Here is a 17972-nt window from a genome sequence, read left to right on the forward strand (position 1 = left end):
TTTGGGGGCAAGCTCTGGTTGCCTGGGGCAGGTCAGTATGGCACAACACGGCCCTCAACACATCCTTTTCTCAAGTCCAGAGTCACATAGTAGCAGCAGGTGGTGCCTACAGTGTCTACCATGTGCAAGAGAAAGTGTTTTGGACATTCCACACTGTACACAATGCAGCTTGATCCTCGGTACAGGGACGGAAACTCGGGCAGCAACTCGCTCCACTCATACTCGGGAAAAGGAGCCCAAGAACGGGGCCTCCCTCACGAGGCATCTCAGCTGGAGAGCTCTCAGCAGCTGAAGCCATCCTTATGCTCAGTCCCTACCCCCAATTCCTGGAAATGTCCTCAGTTCTTGCTACGTACAGATTTAGAGGGAAACTCTCCTCTGGCAAACAGTGGAAAGCTAAGACCTGGAAATTTCTAGGACACCTTTTGAGCAAAGCTGACCTGCACTTGGTAGCCTTCATGCAGCTGGTCATTTCTAGGGCCTTGGGTGTAGGCCATGTGATGTTCATCAGATCTAATAGTCTTCACTGTAATGGCTAAAAGAACTGGCCAGGGTGGTGGGAAGTGGAAACAGGCAGTCAAATAATTAGAGTTCCTATGGGAGGAGAAAAGAGACTAGCATGAGCGAAGAGAAGCATTATTTATTTTGGCTGTTGGGATCCTTCCTCCTGACATGTGAGGCAGAACGCTTCCCCACCTGTTTAAATTAGGGTGATAGTATTTTGTCATTGGAAGACATTGAAAGTGCCCACACCAAGTGTTCTGAAAACCTAAGGTTTGGGGGCTGGACAGATGGCAGTGGATAAGAGCCCTGGCTGCCCTTCCAGAGAACCTGAGTTTGATTCCCAGCGACCACACGGTGGCTTGCAACCTAATGTAACTCCAGTTCTAGGGAAGGTGGTGCCTCTTAGAGCATTCTCAGGCACTAGGTACATGTACACTCAAGCAGGCAAAGCACTCAAAAGTTCAACAAAAAAAGCTAAGGTTAGGGCTGGTGAGATGTCTCAGTAGGGGAAGCCCACCATGCCTGGCAATCAGAACTTAATCCCTGGGGCCCGCATGGTGGAAGAAAACTCCACGAGGTTACCCTATGCCTCCACATGCTGTAGCACTTTCACACAAAAATTTTAAATGAAAAAAAAAAAACTAAGGGTCATTAAGATGACTCAAGTGGGTGAAAGGGGCTTGCCACCAAGTCTTAGGACCTGAATTTGGTCTCTGAGACCCATAATAGCTAGCCAAGTCCCACAGTTGGCTTTTGACATCCATGTGTACCATGGAACATACAAAATAAATGTACTAGAAACAAATTAAAATGAAGAGCCGGGCGGTGGTGGCGCACGCCTTTAATCCCAGCACTTGGGAGGCAGAGGCAGGCGGATCTCTGGGAGTTCGAGACCAGCCTGGTCTACAAGAGCTAGTTCCAGGACAGGCTCCAAAACCACAGAGAAACCCTGTCTCGAAAAACCAAAAAAAAAAAAAAAAAAAAAAAAAAAAAAAAAAAAAAAATTAAAATGAAGGTTACAGATATAACTAAGGGCTGGCCATGGCCTTCAATTTTGATACTCAGGAGGCAAAAGTAGGGGGATTTCTATGAGTTTGAGCCCAGTTGATTCAGTGCTATACAGACTGTTGAAAAAACAAAACAAAACAAAACACCCAGACTGGGCATAGTAGTGCACACCTTTAATTCAGCACAGGTGGACTGACAGAGCTAGCAGAGCATCAGTTTGCCTAGTCTGCAAGACCCGTGGTCTTTGTTTCAGTTCTCAGTACACATACACAGAGGACAGTTTAACCATAGGAAGCAAAACCCTTAAGACTTTGCATACATTTTCCTCCCAATCTAAGGCTGGTCTAGAACTCACTATGTAGCCCAGGTTGGCATAAAATTCATAAAGTTCAAGGCAATACTCCTGCCTCGGGCACTCCAGTGCTAGGCCTGTAGACATGAACCACCTCACTAAGCTTCTGTTTATACTTTTCATACACGTATGTTGAGTGTGCATACTACTCTAGAATGAAGGTCAGAGGAAAACTTTGTAGAGTTAATTTTCTCCTTCTACCTTTACATGGATCCTATAAATAGAATTCAGGTTGTTAGGCTTGTGCAGCAAGCACTTAATCCAATCAGCAATCTTAGAAGGTTCTCTATGGTTTTTTAAAACAGGGTCTTTTGTTTTTTGTTTTTTCGAGACAGGGTTTCTCTGTAGCTTTGGAGCCTGTCCTGGAACTAGCTCTTGTAGACCAGGCTGGTCTAGAACTCACAGAGATCCACCTGCCTCTGCTTCCCAAGTGCCGGGATTAAAGGTGTGCGCCACCACCACCCAGCTTAAACAGGGTCTTATGTAGCGGAAGATGTCCTTAACTCTACAGCTCCCAAAATATATCCAAAGATGAGCTAAGTGGTAGAGCCCAACGCTAGCATGACTTAGGCCCTAGGCACAATTCCCAGCACCAAAAACAAAACAAAACAAATGTAGCCACTGAGGGAGTATTTATTGATAAACGTATACATTTTTAAAAGCAGATTAGCATATATAAAAATAAAATTTTCACATTGAATATAAAAATATGAAACTTAACAACTGAGGGGAAAATACTGTGAACAACAGAATGAAGACTGACACACAGCCCATCAAGAGGCTACTGAGAATAAAGTCAAGGTAGGAATGACACCTAGCCATATGTAGGTATGGAAATCAATTCAAACTAACAATGTGAGGTCTGGAGAAGAAGGTGACTTGGAAAAGGAGACAAGGCAGTTGTAATAAGGCATCCAAAATAAATGCAAACCAGATACAAAGAGTATATGTGACATTTTAAAGTTCTTTTGTCTGATCTGAAACTCCTAGTATAGAATGAGTCCACATCAAACCTGCAGCCGTCCACCTGCCTTGACTCCAATGTTGGCATCACAGCCATGACACCAATCATTGTTCCCATTATCTCCCCTCCTCCCTTGCCCAGAGACTGGGTTTCTCTGTGTAACAGTCATCGCTTTGTAGACCAGGTTGGTTGGCCTCAACTCAAAAAGTTTCGAGTGCCACTGCCTCACGAGTGCTGAGGTTAAAGGTGTGCACCACTTGCCCAGGCAACTATTTTTATGTGATACTGATATTTGAAACCATTTTTTCCTTTTTTTTTTTGGACACAGGGTTTCTCTTGCTCTCTTGCTGTCCTGGAACTTGCTCTGTAGAACAAGCTGACCTCAAACTCAAAAGATCCACCTGTCTCTGCCTCCTGAGTGCTGGGATTAAATGTATGTGCCACCACACCCAGTTTTTAAACAATGTTTTATCAAATTAGAAAACAAATTTTAAAATACTTCTGCTTTCTGGGTGCTGGGATTCAAGTTATACACAACCATGACTGACTGGCAGATTGGGTGAAATTTTAATTCTTCACTTAAAAGTTCCCTTCCTCCCTGCAAAAGAAAATCTGTTTTTCCAAACCAGGCACCAAGTGTACCATAGTTTCATCTACTCCATTAGCTAAGGAAGGAGAATCTCTTGAATCCAAAGAGTCTGAAGTCAGCCTGGGCAATGTGGTTAAGACGTGTCCCTCCTATAAAGTTTTTACAAAATGAATATATATGTTAAATCTCTAATATAAAAAAGCTACTAAGCTGTACATAGTGGGGCATACTTATAATCCAAGCACTCAGGAGATGGAGGTAAGAGGACCAAAAATTCAAGACATCTTTGACTACACACGTAGGCCCAGGCCAGCCTGAACTACATGAGACCTTAACTCAAAAAAAAAATAAAAAATAAAAAAAAAAGCAAAACAAAAAAAAAATAGGACTATGAACCAGGCACAGTAGCACATGCCAGCGTCCGTGAGGTTAAGGCAGATGGTGAACTGCAGGCCATGTTGGGCTACACAAGTGTTCCCAAAGAACGGGAACAAACCTAGCACAGGAGGTCTAGTAGCCCTCACTCTCTCAGCTTCGCCACCTCTAACACCTTCCATCTTGATCATGTTCCGAGCTCAGCTACACTCAGAGGAAGGGACAACCACATGCTTACTTTATATACCAACTTTGTTTTCAAAGTTAGTCTCTGGGGTGATTAGACCCAATTTGCTTGGATAGGGTTATCAGACTTTCACTAAACAAGGCCAAGGCCAACAAAGACTCGGGTCAAAGTAAGCAAGGCTGTCTATACCAGTGTGTAACCCTGAGAAAGGGGTGATCTTTATACTAGTCTTTCCTGAATGAGATGGGTCCAGGGCAGGTAGGTTGGTCAAGAGCAATAGTGAAGCAAGTATAAGCGTATCAACTATACGGGAAAAATGTGCAGGGTTGGTCCACGGCCTAAAGGACTGAGTGGGCTAAAGTTTGAAACAGACTGATCATAGCCTACTCTCCAAGAGAACCTATGTCTGGGGAGGCTGTGCAGGGCCCTTGGCTGGAGCTGGAGGTGCCTTCAATGGGGCCCAACCTTGGGCTCTGAAGTAGGAAACCAGCTGAGTAGGCACTTCTGCAAGTACAGTCTGTGCTAATGTCTCCCGTGGAGCCTGTCAGGAGAAGAAAGGCAAAGTCAATGAGAGCCTGTAAGTGTCCACATCTTACCTGAAATTCAACCTTGCCAGACTTTGATGAAAAGGCTTTATCTACCCGGCCTCACCCCCATGTCCACCATCCTGCAAACTCCTCCCCTACTCACATTCTGAAATCGTCGATAAGGCACAAACTGCACTATGTCACGGACAGCTGCTTCTCCACGGCGTGAACGAAGAGGGCCACCATCAGCATCCAGTTGTTCCATGAGCTCAAAGTCAGCACCGCCCACGCCCACAATGATCACGGACATGGGCAGCTTTGAGGCTTGCACCACAGCCTCACATGTGGCCTCCACGTCTGTCACAGCGCCATCAGTCAAAAGCAACAGTACGAAGTATTGCTGGAGACAAGTTCATAGACTGAGACCAATTCTCTTTCCCAAGCCCTCCCAGGCACACATCCCCACTGATCAGATGCTCTTATTACACACATCGCCACCCTGGTACCCACAGCTCGCTCTTACCGAGGCAGTCCTCTGCTGCGCAGCCTGGGCTGCAAACCTAGCCACGTGGTTGATGATGGGTGCAAAGTTGGTAGGGCCATAGAGACGAACTTGGGGCAATGCTTGACGGTAGGCATCTACAATACCTTGGATGCCTACAAGGAACAGCAGAAAAGTCTATAAAGTTGTAGACCTTTGACCTCACAGGAGTAAGTTAGACCTGATATCTTCCCATCTAGGCCCAGAAGATGTAGAAACCTAGAAGTATTTCATCCTTGCCAACCAGGACATGGCTCTACCCAACAAATGAAACTAAAGGGCAAAGAAGACAGGACTTGATAGAATATTTTGAATTAATTAACTCCCCAAATGAGAGTTATTTTCTGAGCTGGGCGGTGGTGGTGCACACCTTTGAACCCAGTCCCAAGGAGGCAGAAGCAGGTGAATCCTGAATTGGAGTCCAGCCTGGTCTACAGGGTGAGTTCCAGGACAGTCAGGACTATACAGAGAAACTGACTTAAAAAAACAGTTATTTTCTGAACTGGGGAAGTAGTTTAGCCTGGTTGTGTTAGTACTTTGGAACTGAGGATTGCTATGAGCGTCAAGAGAGCTCACTCAGCAGGTAAAGGAGCTTGGTGTGCAAGCCCAGTGACCTGAGCTCCATCCGCAGAACTACATAGAGATAGAAGGGGACAACTGACCCCACAAGGCAAGACCCACCTGTCTTGCCCTCCCAAACGCTGGGGTTAAAGGAGTAAACCAGCATGCCTGGCCTGGGTCACAAATTTGAGGCTAGCTTACACAGCTCTAGGCCATCCCAGCCAGGGTACAGAGAGATACTGTCTCAAGAAGGGGGAAAAAAGTACTTTGGGAGACAGAGGCAGGTGGATCTCTGTGAATTTGAGACCAGCCTGGTCCCTAAGATCTAGTTCCAAGACAGGCTCCAAAGCTACAGAGAAACGCTGTCTCAAAAAAACAGAATAATAAAAATAAGTAAGATGATCAGATGAGGTCAAGTCAAATTTTTCAAGTTAACTAAGTGTTCTCGTGGAAGTGCCGGGAAGGCCCAAATCTTGGGTCTTTTTTTTAAAGATACATTTTTAAAGATTTATTTATGTGCACTGGTGTTTTGATATGAGGATGTCAGATCCCCTGGAACTGGAGTTACAGACAACTGTGAGCTGACATGTGGGTGCTGGGAATTGAACTCAGGTCCTCTGGAAGAGCAGTCAGTGCTCTTAACTGCTGAGCCATCTCTCCAGCCCCAGATTTGGGATCTTTATGAAAAAATTTGGCACGTTCACATAAACATCTCCCTAAACTAGGAATGTGGCTAGTGGTAGAGTGCTTACTCGTATACATAAAGCTCTGGACTATGCCGGGCGGTGGTGGTGCACACCTTTAATCCCAGCACTCGGGAGGCAAAAACAGGCGGATCTCTGTGAGTTCGAGACCAGCCTGGTCTACAAAGCTAGTTCCAGGACAGGCTCCAAAGCCAGAGAAACCCTGCCTCAAAAAACCAAAACCAAAAAAAAAAAAAAAAAAAAGCTCTGGACTGCATCCTGAGCACAGTCAAGTCAATGGTAGCCCACCCAGGCTTTTCCATGCTTTCATTTGAGACCAAGTTGCCCAGGCAGACTTTGAACTTTTGATTCTCTTGCCACAGCCTCCCGAGTAGCTGGAAATATAGGGCTTTGCCAGTAGGCCCATAAAATTTTACTTATATTTTAAAACCAAAGCACACACAATGGTAAGAACTTGCCCCAAATCATCTCAGTAATAAGGTGAATTGACTCCACCGGGCCAGCTCTAACCTCCACTCCTCTCTCCCAGTCTTCTCTACCCACGGAAGCTCACTCCTCAGGTGTGGGACTGCTTCACACTGGAGAATGGGGGATTACCTGCGCAGTAGGGATTACTGGGATTGAAGTTCAAGGCAAATTCATGTGAGACCTGAGGACAAGAACGAAAATGACTCAGCCAGGTGTGGCTTCCAAACCTCCACTATTAGCCCACAGGAGATTAAGACTAAGACTAGAAGGTTGTAATTTTGGTTTTTTTTGTTTGTTTGTTTTTTTTTTTTTTTTTGGTTTTTCGAGACAGGGTTTCTCTGTGGTTTTGGAGCCTGTCCTGGAACTAGCTCTTGTAGACCAGGCTGGTCTCGAACTCACAGAGATCCGCCTGCCTCTGCCTCCCGAGTGCTGGGATTAAAGGCATGCGCCACCACCGCCCGGCTAAGAAGGTTGTAATTTTAAACCAGCCTGAAGTATACAGTGAGACCTATCAGAAAAAGAGAAAAACAAAAAAGGCTGAGTATAGGAGTGCACACTTTTAATCCCAGCACAGAGAAGTGCCAGGATCTCTATATACTTAGATCAACCTGAACAAACAAACACACACCAAAAAAATAAATGAAAAGAAAAAAATGAGACTTTTTCTACCTTCCCCTACATTTTAGCAACCTGAATGTCATCACCCCACCCCCCAAAGCACAACATGTTTTAGCCCCTGACAGGACCTATGTAGACCAGGCTGGTCTTGAACCCCGAGCCACCTGCCTCCCAAATGCTGAGATAAAAGATAAGTCACAACTCCCAGCAAAGATGTCATTTGTTTTTGTTTGGAGACAGGGTTTCACTGTGTATCTCTGGGTATTCTGGAACTCACTATGAAGACCAGGCTGGCCTTGAACTCACAGAGATTGGCCTGCCTCTGCCTGCTGAACCCTGGGACTAAAGGTCTACACTACCATGACCAGCTAATATTTTATTTTTTATTTATATTTATGTTTGTGTGTGTGCATGCCCAAAGCCATCAGAAGAATGCAATTGGGTGCCCTTTGAAGCTGAGTTACAGGTAGCTAACCATCTTATGTGGGTGTTAGGAACTGAACTTTGGTCCTCTGGAAGAACAAGGATTCAACAGCTGAGCCATCTCTCCGGGTAACCCCAGCCCCTTCTGTGCCAAGAAATAGCATACTCTTGATCGACCCAAGTGCAATAGAGTGCATGTTTAGCATGTTTAAGGCCCATGGCTCAAGCCCCAAAATTATAAAATCCAAACAAGGGCATTCATATCTATGGCAGGAATCCCACAGAAGCAATCTGGCCCTGCGCTTGCCTGCAAGAACAAACCCCTGGATCTCTCCTTAAGCTAGATACCAAGCAATAAATAAATTTACCACAGACTCTGGAGTTAGGATCTTGATATAAAAAACAATAGAGAAAAGGAAGAAGAGGACTTACCTGCCAGTTAGGGGGTACCTGGGCCCCAAATCCAAATGCTGGAAACAGCTTGTCTCTGGAGGACAGGGAATTAGAAAAGAAGCAGTGAGGGTCTTGAGTGTGTGAAGGGCGTGGGAGGGGCCAGAACAGAAACTCACGAGTCGTAGTCTTGAACCACACTGCCCACACTCCACAGTGCTGTCAGGTACTCATTGACTCCTGACGGGCTCAGATAGTGCAGGGAGTCAGGTGAGGATGGGTCTCCATTGGAGCCAGTGAAGTCCACGCCCACCTGGAAAGAAAGCAAGAATGGAGGCAAAGGCTACTTTAGCCTAAGACCTGTTCACCTGCCCCTAGGATGCAAACTTTACTTACGGTAAAGTTGATTTGGCAGCCTCCCATCACATAGTCCAGGAAGGAATACTCTGTTTCTACCTGCAGATGAAACCAGGGTTAAGCTATGGCTAATAGGGGCTAGCCTCATGGAGTCCAAGGCTCAGAACTCAAGAGCCTGGGTCACATGGTCTATCATCTTACCCGGCAAGTCTTGACATAGACAATTCCAGAGTTCTTGTAGCTTTTCTTTTTCTGCTGCTTCTCAGGGTGGATACATTCAAATTCAGCCTGGGGGTGGGGGGGGGGGGAAGCAGGAAACCGCCACTGCATCATCAGCTGAACTCTCCAGACTTTCCTCTGGGCAGTGGCCTTCTAGGCACACTGAAGCCCTGTCAAGTCAACACTTACCGGGACTGCTTGAAGTTGGGCCAAGGTGGTGTGGAAGGTACCAATGAGATCATGTGACCCGTCACTGTCATAGTCTGAGCAGCGTACCTGGGGAAGGGGGGGATCTGTATATAAAAGAGACACCGGGCAAGCAAGAAGTCCCTTCCCAGGATCTGTTCCCTTGATCCGTCTATTTTTTTTAATTTATTTATTTATTATGTATACAATATTCTGTCTGTGTGTGTCTGCAGACCAGAAGAGGGCACCAGACCTCATTACAGATGGTTGTGAGCCACCATGTGGTTGCTGGGAATTGAACTCATGACCTTTGGACGAGCAGGCAATTCTCTTAACCACTGGGCCATCTCTCCAGCCCCTTGATCCGTCTATTAAGGTAAACTCCTCACCTGGATGGGTGTGTCGGGGTCCCCACCACAGAAATGCTGAAGAGGAACTGAGAAGCGCTTCCATGTCGGGTTCAGGTTGTTCTTGATTACCTGGGGTAGAGGGTAGTGAGCTCTGGCCTGGCCCATGAAGATCTCCCACCCTCTCCCACCCATCAAAAGTCTTCCTCCCTCAGCTCCCAAACCTGCTAATCACAACCCCTGGAGATTCTCTCATATGCCAGCCCAACCGATACCAGGAGTCACACCTCAGATCTGTATGTCAGGTGCCACTTTCCATCACCTTGGCGGAAGAACTCCAAGAATGGATCAGATTTTCCTAGGAAGTCCTGCCAATGGCAAAGAGACCCCAGTTATTGGACTCAGGAAGACAGCCAGTGTCAGCCCTCAGCCCCTTAATTCTTGGATCCCCAGGTCCTCTTTCCAGACACACCTTCTTATCCAGGTTCCTAGCTTCCACCTCCATGGTTACTACACGGCCGTCCTTTAACTCCTGGGCTGAAACCTAGGTAGGGAGGACTTTATCACCTCATGAATTATTCATTCCATAAGCTGCTCCCCATCCAGGGTTCATTCCTTACTGTAATGGTTCCCCGCCCAGCAGGCTTCCCCGGCTTCAACATCAAGGGGAGAGTCAGAGTCCGACTGGACACAATCTGGGAAAAATGAGGCGAGAGAGGCTTCAGCACCTCAGACAGGGTTTGGTCCTGCGTGGCTGGCACACTCAGTCCCTGGCCCTGCCTACGTACCTGACCTAGGGAACACTCAGCTCCCCCTAGGAAGTCATCGTCCCCCAGCTCTGGTGTCTTGTTGTCTATGTCATAGATTCCAAAGCGTAGCTTTTGGACAGTCTCAAAGTGGTACTCAATCTGCAGAGTCTTGGAGAACGCAGGGCTTGAACAGTTCCGGACCCGCTCAGTCCGGCAAAGCTGGGAGAAGAGGCCACTAAGCATCAGTTACAAAGCTGTTACCCCAAACATACTCCTACCCTCCCCTCAATGACCTTAACCTTCAAGTCCATCTCACCTCAGCCCAGGTACCCCCTCCCACATCCTGTAAAAGGACACAGAGTGGGTCAGATTTGGAGCCGATGTCCTTGTCAATGAGATGGTCACAGGAAATGGACAGCTGAACCAAGGTCACACAGTGGGCCATCTGGGGGAAAAGAACTGGGTCAAACATCAGGGCCTCTTCCATCTTTCACTGACTCTAATTCCCAACCTGAGAAAACCTCAGGTTTCACACAGGCAGCCTCCCAACACCCCTGAACCCTAAGTGAGTTCAACAGCACGGGACATAAACTCTGGCTCCAAATTAACCCTTATTCTAAGTGGCTTTAGAATAAAAGTCAACAAAGCGGTGCAGACCTGGAACTCGGAGCCTATGATATGCAGAGCATAATCAATCCCACTGTGGTCTTAGCGCCTGACCTGAGGTCAGAATTAGGCCACATTTCAATCCCAACAGCCTCCAGTGGGGTCATTACCTAGACACCGCTCCCCCAAACCCTCTGCAGATAATGATCCGCTCCCACTCTGGGCAAAACAGTCACGTAAGGAATGGCGGCACAGCCTGTCATCACAGCACCCGGGAAGTAGAAGCAGAACTGCTCTAAGTCCAAGGGCCACCTCAGAAAGCAGAGAGTTCCAGGCTACCCATGGCTACAAAGTGAAACCCTGTCTCAAAACTCAAACAGACAAAAAATGCAAAGTTATGGCTCACACTGTAATTCTATCTCCGGGAGACCAAACAAAAGAAACAAGAGTTCCAGGTCAGCCTGAGCTACACAGTGAGTAGGAAGCCATCCTGGGTTACATGAGATCCTGATTCAAAAGCAAACAAAAGGGCTGAGTGCCTCAGCAGTTAAGAGAATACTTTGCTCTTGTAGAGGCCTGAGTTCAATTCCCAGCACCCATGTTGGGTGGCTCACACCTGCCCACAACTCCAGCCTCTGGCCCATACATTTAGTCCACAGACCCATACACAGTAATTTAAAACAAAAATGTCAACAACAAAATCCTCCGATGTCACACTCTGAAGCACCATTCGTAGAACACACACAAGCTGCACACTGGTCTGAAGGACGATCTAACCTGAGCTGTCAGTGCTGCTCGCTCATTCCGGCCTTTGCCTTCCTCAGGCCCACCGGATTCCGATTTTATCAGCCACATGACTGTTTCCTCTCCTGTGGGGTTCCTACTTGCCATCACATCTATGACGTAGGGAGTCTTGGCACTCTAAATTCCAGCCCTCCCACCACTGACACATCACAGGCTCCATCACTAATGTCACACTAGTACCCACCTTACTAGACATATTTTAGTTATATGATCAGTCTCTAGCACTAAAACGTAAACTGTTTGAAGGAAAATGTATCTGTTTGTGTACTGCTCTATCCTAAGCACCTAGATATGCCTGTTGCATGAAATCCAAAAGGCCATTTCCAGAACCAAGTCTCAGACTGACTGGCCTCCTGTCTCCAAATTCAAGCAGCCCCAAACCTCTCCAGTCCACCTATTCCTCCATGACAATCATCACCACCTTGCATGGATCGCCAGAGCGACTACAGTGTGGTCCCTCCTACAGCCCATGATGATCCACAGGTAACACACACCGTCTAGATAGATCAGCTGTACACGATTCCCCACTGGACATGCATCAGCAGCACAGCTTCCTACCTTGCAGTACTTCCTCGCTGTCTCCAGCCTCAGACACCCCTCCTCCCAACCTGCATCATCTCACGCTGGTCCCTAAGTCTTCAGTTGGTTGTTTTATGGTATCGGAACTGCCCAGGCCCTTGTGCACGCCAGGCAGTCAGCCGCTGCTGAGCTACATCTCTAGCTCTAGTCTCCCACCAGAATATCCACAGTGGTTATTTTTAGTCACACACAGCACTTGAGCTCAAATGAATGATGAAAACCCCACTACTCCTCATCCAAAAGTCTGTAGCGAACGAAGCCAAGTGTGTGCTCTCACTCCCGCCCAGTGGGCCTCCTGCTTCCCCAGGTTCCACATTCCAGCTGGCTGTGACAGATTAAGGTCTGAAAGAAGTTGGTAGCCGCATCTACTCTCATCGGCAGGTCCGGCGTTCTAAGGTTGCTACTGCAAGAGGCTGCAGAATTCCAGTTTTCCCGATGGTTCCCTTAGGGGTTCAACAGACCACAGCTTTGTGCCGCACAGTATCTGAATTCCTTGTCTGCCACCTCAGGTTCTCAGAAGCAGTGTTGGCTATTCATTTCACTGTTGTGTTAACACCACAGAGACCCCAAAAACTCAAGGTAATGCAAAGGCGCATCAGCCAGGTGGTGCCAGGCTCACTACCAAACACACAGGAATGCTCAACGGTGGCTCAACCAAATAGAACTGTCTGTCTGCATCAACAGAAAGCACTAGATTATCAAGTCGGCAAGAGTATAGCCCACTTTGAAACATATGCTCCTCAGGGAAGTGTATATTCAATAGATGGGAATACTCGCACACAGTAATATACACAGGCAAACAGAAGTATGTACACTCTCCCCTCCCCCTTTATATGTTGAGACAGGGTCTCATGTAATCCAGGCTGGCCTCCAATGGACTTTGCAGATGAGAAATTCTAGATCCTCCTACTTTCCCTTGTAAGTGCTTGGATTTTAGGCATGTGTCTCTATGCCTGGGTTATTATAACCTATACACTTCTGTATAGTTCTTGATGTTAGACATTTGAAGGCACTTATTAGCTTCACACCCAACCCCAACACACCTTGAGTATCGCTAATTCGAAGTTCCAGCTCAAGAACTTCAAGCCATCACGTTTCTTACCCTCACAGGTGTCTCCTCCTTGCTTCTGCCTCACTTAGCCAATTTCTGCAGTCAACAACAAACCCTGTATAACTGCCAATGGCCGTTAGATTCAACACCAAACTTTCCAGCAACTATTTTGTTCTACTCCTGAGGGAGAATTGTTATAGGATTGATAACTGGTGCAGTAGAGTTAACCCTGCACTCTCTAGCTCAAATTATAAGGCCTTTCTTAGCTACTTCCCTCAGCCGCACCTTTAGGACAGACAGAACGTGAGAACCAATATCCTAATGAACATCTTCTCATCCCCAGCTCTGGTCTGATGTGATTGATTGCCCTTAGGAATTCTAGCCCCATAGAATGTCATCATCTTTGGCTAAGTGTAGTGGTTTCCTTATGAGCCTTTCTGCAACCACACAGCCACTTGTGTTTATTAGCTAAATAAAAACCAGACAGTGCCATTTCCCTGAGATAGCTTCCCAATACATTCAACATAAAATCATTTAATATAAAAACCCTAAGTTTGAGAACAAGAGAGATGGCTCACTGGTTAAGAGCCCTTTGTTTCCAGAGGGCCAGAGTTGAGTTCCCAGGACCTACGCTGTTCACACAGGCAGTTCAGACACCTGTGACACCTGCTTCAAGGACTCCAACGCCCTCTTCTGGCCTCCACAGGCACTACAAACACATGCACAAACCACCAACATTCATGGCTGGCAAGATGGCTTAGTGGGTGATGGTGCTTGCCATCACACCTAAGCTCGGTCCCTGACCCACAGGGATTCAATCCATGTGTAAATAGGCATCTAGCCACCCAAGCGTGTCCCTACAGGGCTGCCCTTTCTAATCAACAGTGTCTATTCTATTCTTCAGCTCAGGGCCTTTGTGCCATGTCTCTACCCTGGACAGCAAGCTGTGTAAGAGCAGGAACCCTGCCTACTTTGTATCTCTTGTACCTACTGGTACTAGACACTCAGCGAATATTCACTAACTGCACTATTGCTGAAACAACAGCAGGAAAAATGTCTTTTGCTCCCCTTTCCATTTAATCGTGGGCGCCTCCAAACTATCACAAAGCATTATTTCTATATGCCCCGAACTAGTACTCAATGCATAAAGCTGCTGCTTGGCTATCTGATGAACTAATGGGAACTCATAACCTCAGGTCCCTTTCATTTGAATTAATGTACAGCAATAAGCCTTCCCTTTCCTGCTTTTAATAACTGAATTGTGAAATTTTAGCATGGAGGGCTGAGATGTTGCCTAGTGAAGAGCTCAGAGTTTTGGCTAGTGTACACACATCTCTGGTTTCAACCTCCAAAACTAAAATTAAACTAAAACAAAAACCAAACCATAAGACAAAATTTCAATACACGGCTCCTACAATTCTACTTTAATAAAAACCAATTTAAATAAATAGGCAAAAGATCTGAAGATGTTTTATAAAACATAAATAAGAAATAAGCTTAGAAATGATCCACACTGTAAATGACTAGAGAAATGCAAAATAAAACAATGGGGCAAGCCAGTGATGGCACAACCCTTTATCCCAGCACTTGGGAGGCAGAAGCAGAGGCAGACAGATCTCTGTGAGTTAGAGGCCAGCCTGGCCTACAGAGCTAGTCCTAAGATAGCCAGAGCTACACAGAGAAACCATGTCTCAAAAAAACCAAACCCAAACAAAAGACAAAAAACCTACAATGGAATAGTTACAAACCCATCAGTGGCTAAATATAAGACCAACAAGGCTAAATGTTGGCAAAGGATGTAAGATTCTTGGAGATGGTGAAAGTATTAAATGTGCCATGCTGGGAAACAGCCTGGCAAGTTTGTCAGAAAGTCAGATATACACCTGTCCAAGTGCAATTCCACTGGCAGGTTCTAACCCAGAAGAAATTAAAGCATTGTGTCCAAAGCTTGACTAAAAATGCTCAGAGCAACTCTGCTTATTATAACCTAAAACCTGAAACATTCCTAGCATCAATGAGGATGGATAGTTATGTTTACAGAAAACCAATCAGCACAAAACAGATTATTAATAACTGAAATCTGGATAAATCTGAAGGATAAAATATACTGATTTTATTCATTAGTTTTAAAATAGGCAAAAACTGCTGAAGGTCATGGCACACGTCTTTAATGCCAGCACTGCTGAGTGTTGGCAGAGGCAGGTGGATTATGTGAGTTCAAGGCCAGCCTGGTCTACAGAGTGAATTCCAGGACAGTGAGAGCTACAGAGAAACCCTGCCTTGGCAAACAAATGAAAAAGGAAAGAGGCAAAACCAAAACCTAAACTTTGCTGTCCTTCTTCCTCCCTGGGGAGAAGTGGGCATTGAAAAACCATGCAACTCCAGGAAGAGAGGGTCACTTGGGCTACAAAGGGTCTGCACTTCATTCCAGCCTTGCTGCAGCGTGCAAAGGAGCACGCGTGGCTTAACTCTGTGATGTCACTAAGTTGGCACTGCTTCCAGGCTCAATGTCAGGGCTTCCTATGCAACCAAGATTTTCTATTTTTATTTTTTTCTTCTCACAGACATGCCCTTTTCTTTCTTATTGGAATATTGCTGTGTAGAAAAAAAAACCTTAAGAATTTGCTGTTTTCACTGAGAATCATGTCTACCATCCCATCATCTGGGAGCAGAGGACAGAAAACTAGGAGCTTACAGTCACCTTGGGTCATGAGGCTATCTCAGGAATATGGAAAAAAAAATTCATAGCCTTGTACACCCGACACTTGTAGCACTCTTCCTCTGAGCTGCTTTGCCAGCCTCCACCCAACATGACTTATGTGGCCCTTACTGGCCTCAACTGTCAATTCTTCCTCTCAAGTACTGGGATTACAGAAAAACCACAAATCACCAGATAGCTAATACACTTTTTGAGCCAAATTTCCTTGAAATTATCTGTAATTGATGGGGTTATCAATTTCTCAAGTCTTCTAAGTCTGTTTGGGAATCTGTGGTTAAAATTCCCAGTGCATTTGACCATGGTTTATTATTCCTAAACAGCTACACAGAACTTGTTTTGAGACAGCATCTCTTCAGATGGCTTAGGTTGGCCTTAAATTCACTACCTTCCTGCCTTTGGCTTCAGTGTGCTGGGATTACAGCCTTGCCACCATGCCCCGTCAACAGCGACATACTTTATCCAGACTCATGTTTCATACAGGAGGCTTGCGTTTCAACCCCCTTAAACACCACAGTGAGGTGACTTGGTACAGGAAAGTAAGAGATTTTATCATTTAAGAGGTTTGGCTTATGCTTCCTAGATCTTTGGGTACAAAATTCCTGCTCAATATAGGATAAGCCAAGGACCTTCACAACGTATTTAAATTCACCAGTCTAATGTTAAAGCAATCAAAGGAGAGGTGAGTTTTCTGATCCCTCTGACAGCTCTCCTCTTTCCAGTGGACTAGTACAAGGCTACAGATGGGAACACCTAGAAGGTAGAGCTCCCACCTTCTCTGCCTTGTTCATGGTCTCTAGGGGGTCTCATTCCTTTTTACTTTTTGTTATTTTCTACTCCCACTGCCGGCCTCAGAGCTTTCTAAGCCCTGTACAGTTCTATGTCCTCACTTAAAACATGCATTTTCCAAACAGTGCATGTCTGCAGTCCAGGACTGAAGGTCCGAGTCCACCCTGAGCTCACATAAAGAGAATGTGTCTCAAAACAAATGAAACCCTCTCACTTTTATATCTGCAACATCATGACCATCTAACACACATTCTGTGACCCCAGGCAGAGGAGAGGCAGGATTTGGCTGTGGCCATGTGGTTTAGGGAGGATTAGAACACAAATATTTGGACTCCTAAATCCTCCTCAGAACTTTGTTTTTTGAAACAGGATCTCATCATGTGGCCCTGACTAGCCTGTAATCTGCTATATTGGTCAGACTGGCCTCACACTTGCACAGAGCCTCCTGCCTTTTCCTCCCAAGGATTGGGATTAAAGGTGTGAGCTTTCGTGCCTGGCCTAGAACTTTCTGGATTATAGTAAAACTCCCTTCTCTCCTGGGGGAGAAAAGAACGTTTTTATATTCACTACCAATCTGATGGAGAAAAAAGTATGGACCTCCCAACAGTGAGTAGGCTCTAAAAACTGTTCTCACCTCTTCCTACCCATCAGACGCTATTGTACCAGATGATGTCCTACCTATATAATTTGGGCAAAATGATCAAACCTTAGGTTCCTCAGCTGTAAGGGAGTTAGGAACTAGCTCTAAAGATTAAATAATATGTGCAAGTTTCCTAATATACAGTACTTACAACCTGGCTGGAATTATCAGCATGCTAGCCACCACCATCTTCCAAGCCTAACTCATGCATGCTGCCTTACCCAAGCTCCCAACAGCGGCACTCAACTTCTCTGGAGGTGCTGTATCTAACCTAAACTTATGGGCAACTGCATTCTTCCGATGGCTCTCCACCTCCTTGCCTACTGTGAAACTTTTTGCAGCAGGGTCTGATATACCCCACAATGCCTCCAACTTACAAGAAAGCCAAAGCTGGCCCATATCTTTCTGCCTCTACCTCCCAAATGCTTAATTATAGGTCACAAATTCTGCTAGTATAACTTGGCTAGACATACGAACCTATAGACAACAGAAACTCAAAACACTTGAGAGAAGCTGGCATCACTGTAGTGTACCAATATTATGTGAGCAGGTGGCCCTGGTAGGTTTAAGGAAAGACTAAATGCCTAAGACTCTCCTGTTTTTTCCTTGGGAGACAAGTTATCTGCATACCACTGGAGACAGGGATTCTCTTCACAAATACAAAATTCATGTGCCCTTATTTTTTAATGATGTTCTTTTCCATGCATTAACAGGCTCC

General features: G+C 45.9%; 1 protein-coding gene across 11 annotated transcripts in view; it reads right to left on the reverse strand.

Moving 5' to 3' along the window:
• Positions 1 to 3443: 3443 nt before the first annotated feature.
• Positions 3444 to 17972, reverse strand: part of Cpne1 (copine 1) — a 40540-nt gene continuing 26011 nt past the window's right edge. For 10 of the 11 annotated variants that reach the window (XM_075962714.1, XM_075962709.1, XM_075962708.1 and 7 more), the window contains 15 exons: positions 10386 to 10514; positions 10109 to 10288; positions 9941 to 10015; positions 9793 to 9864; positions 9608 to 9688; positions 9363 to 9452; positions 8977 to 9063; positions 8770 to 8856; positions 8608 to 8667; positions 8391 to 8524; positions 8254 to 8308; positions 6910 to 6961; positions 5030 to 5163; positions 4670 to 4906; positions 3444 to 4520 (listed from right to left, as the gene is read on the reverse strand). In XM_075962714.1, coding sequence (XP_075818829.1) covers positions 4380 to 4520; positions 4670 to 4906; positions 5030 to 5163; positions 6910 to 6961; positions 8254 to 8308; positions 8391 to 8524; positions 8608 to 8667; positions 8770 to 8856; positions 8977 to 9063; positions 9363 to 9452; positions 9608 to 9688; positions 9793 to 9864; positions 9941 to 10015; positions 10109 to 10288; positions 10386 to 10514 — 1614 coding nt within the window. In that variant the 3' untranslated portion in view covers positions 3444 to 4379. Of the gene's footprint in view, positions 4521 to 4669; positions 4907 to 5029; positions 5164 to 6909; positions 6962 to 8253; positions 8309 to 8390; positions 8525 to 8607; positions 8668 to 8769; positions 8857 to 8976; positions 9064 to 9362; positions 9453 to 9607; positions 9689 to 9792; positions 9865 to 9940; positions 10016 to 10108; positions 10289 to 10385; positions 10515 to 17972 lie in introns of those variants that run through there. The other variant, XR_012909728.1, reaches the window with a different exon arrangement.

Source organism: Microtus pennsylvanicus, chromosome 2 (assembly GCF_037038515.1).
Source record: "Microtus pennsylvanicus isolate mMicPen1 chromosome 2, mMicPen1.hap1, whole genome shotgun sequence".
Lineage (NCBI taxonomy): Eukaryota > Metazoa > Chordata > Mammalia > Rodentia > Cricetidae > Microtus > Microtus pennsylvanicus.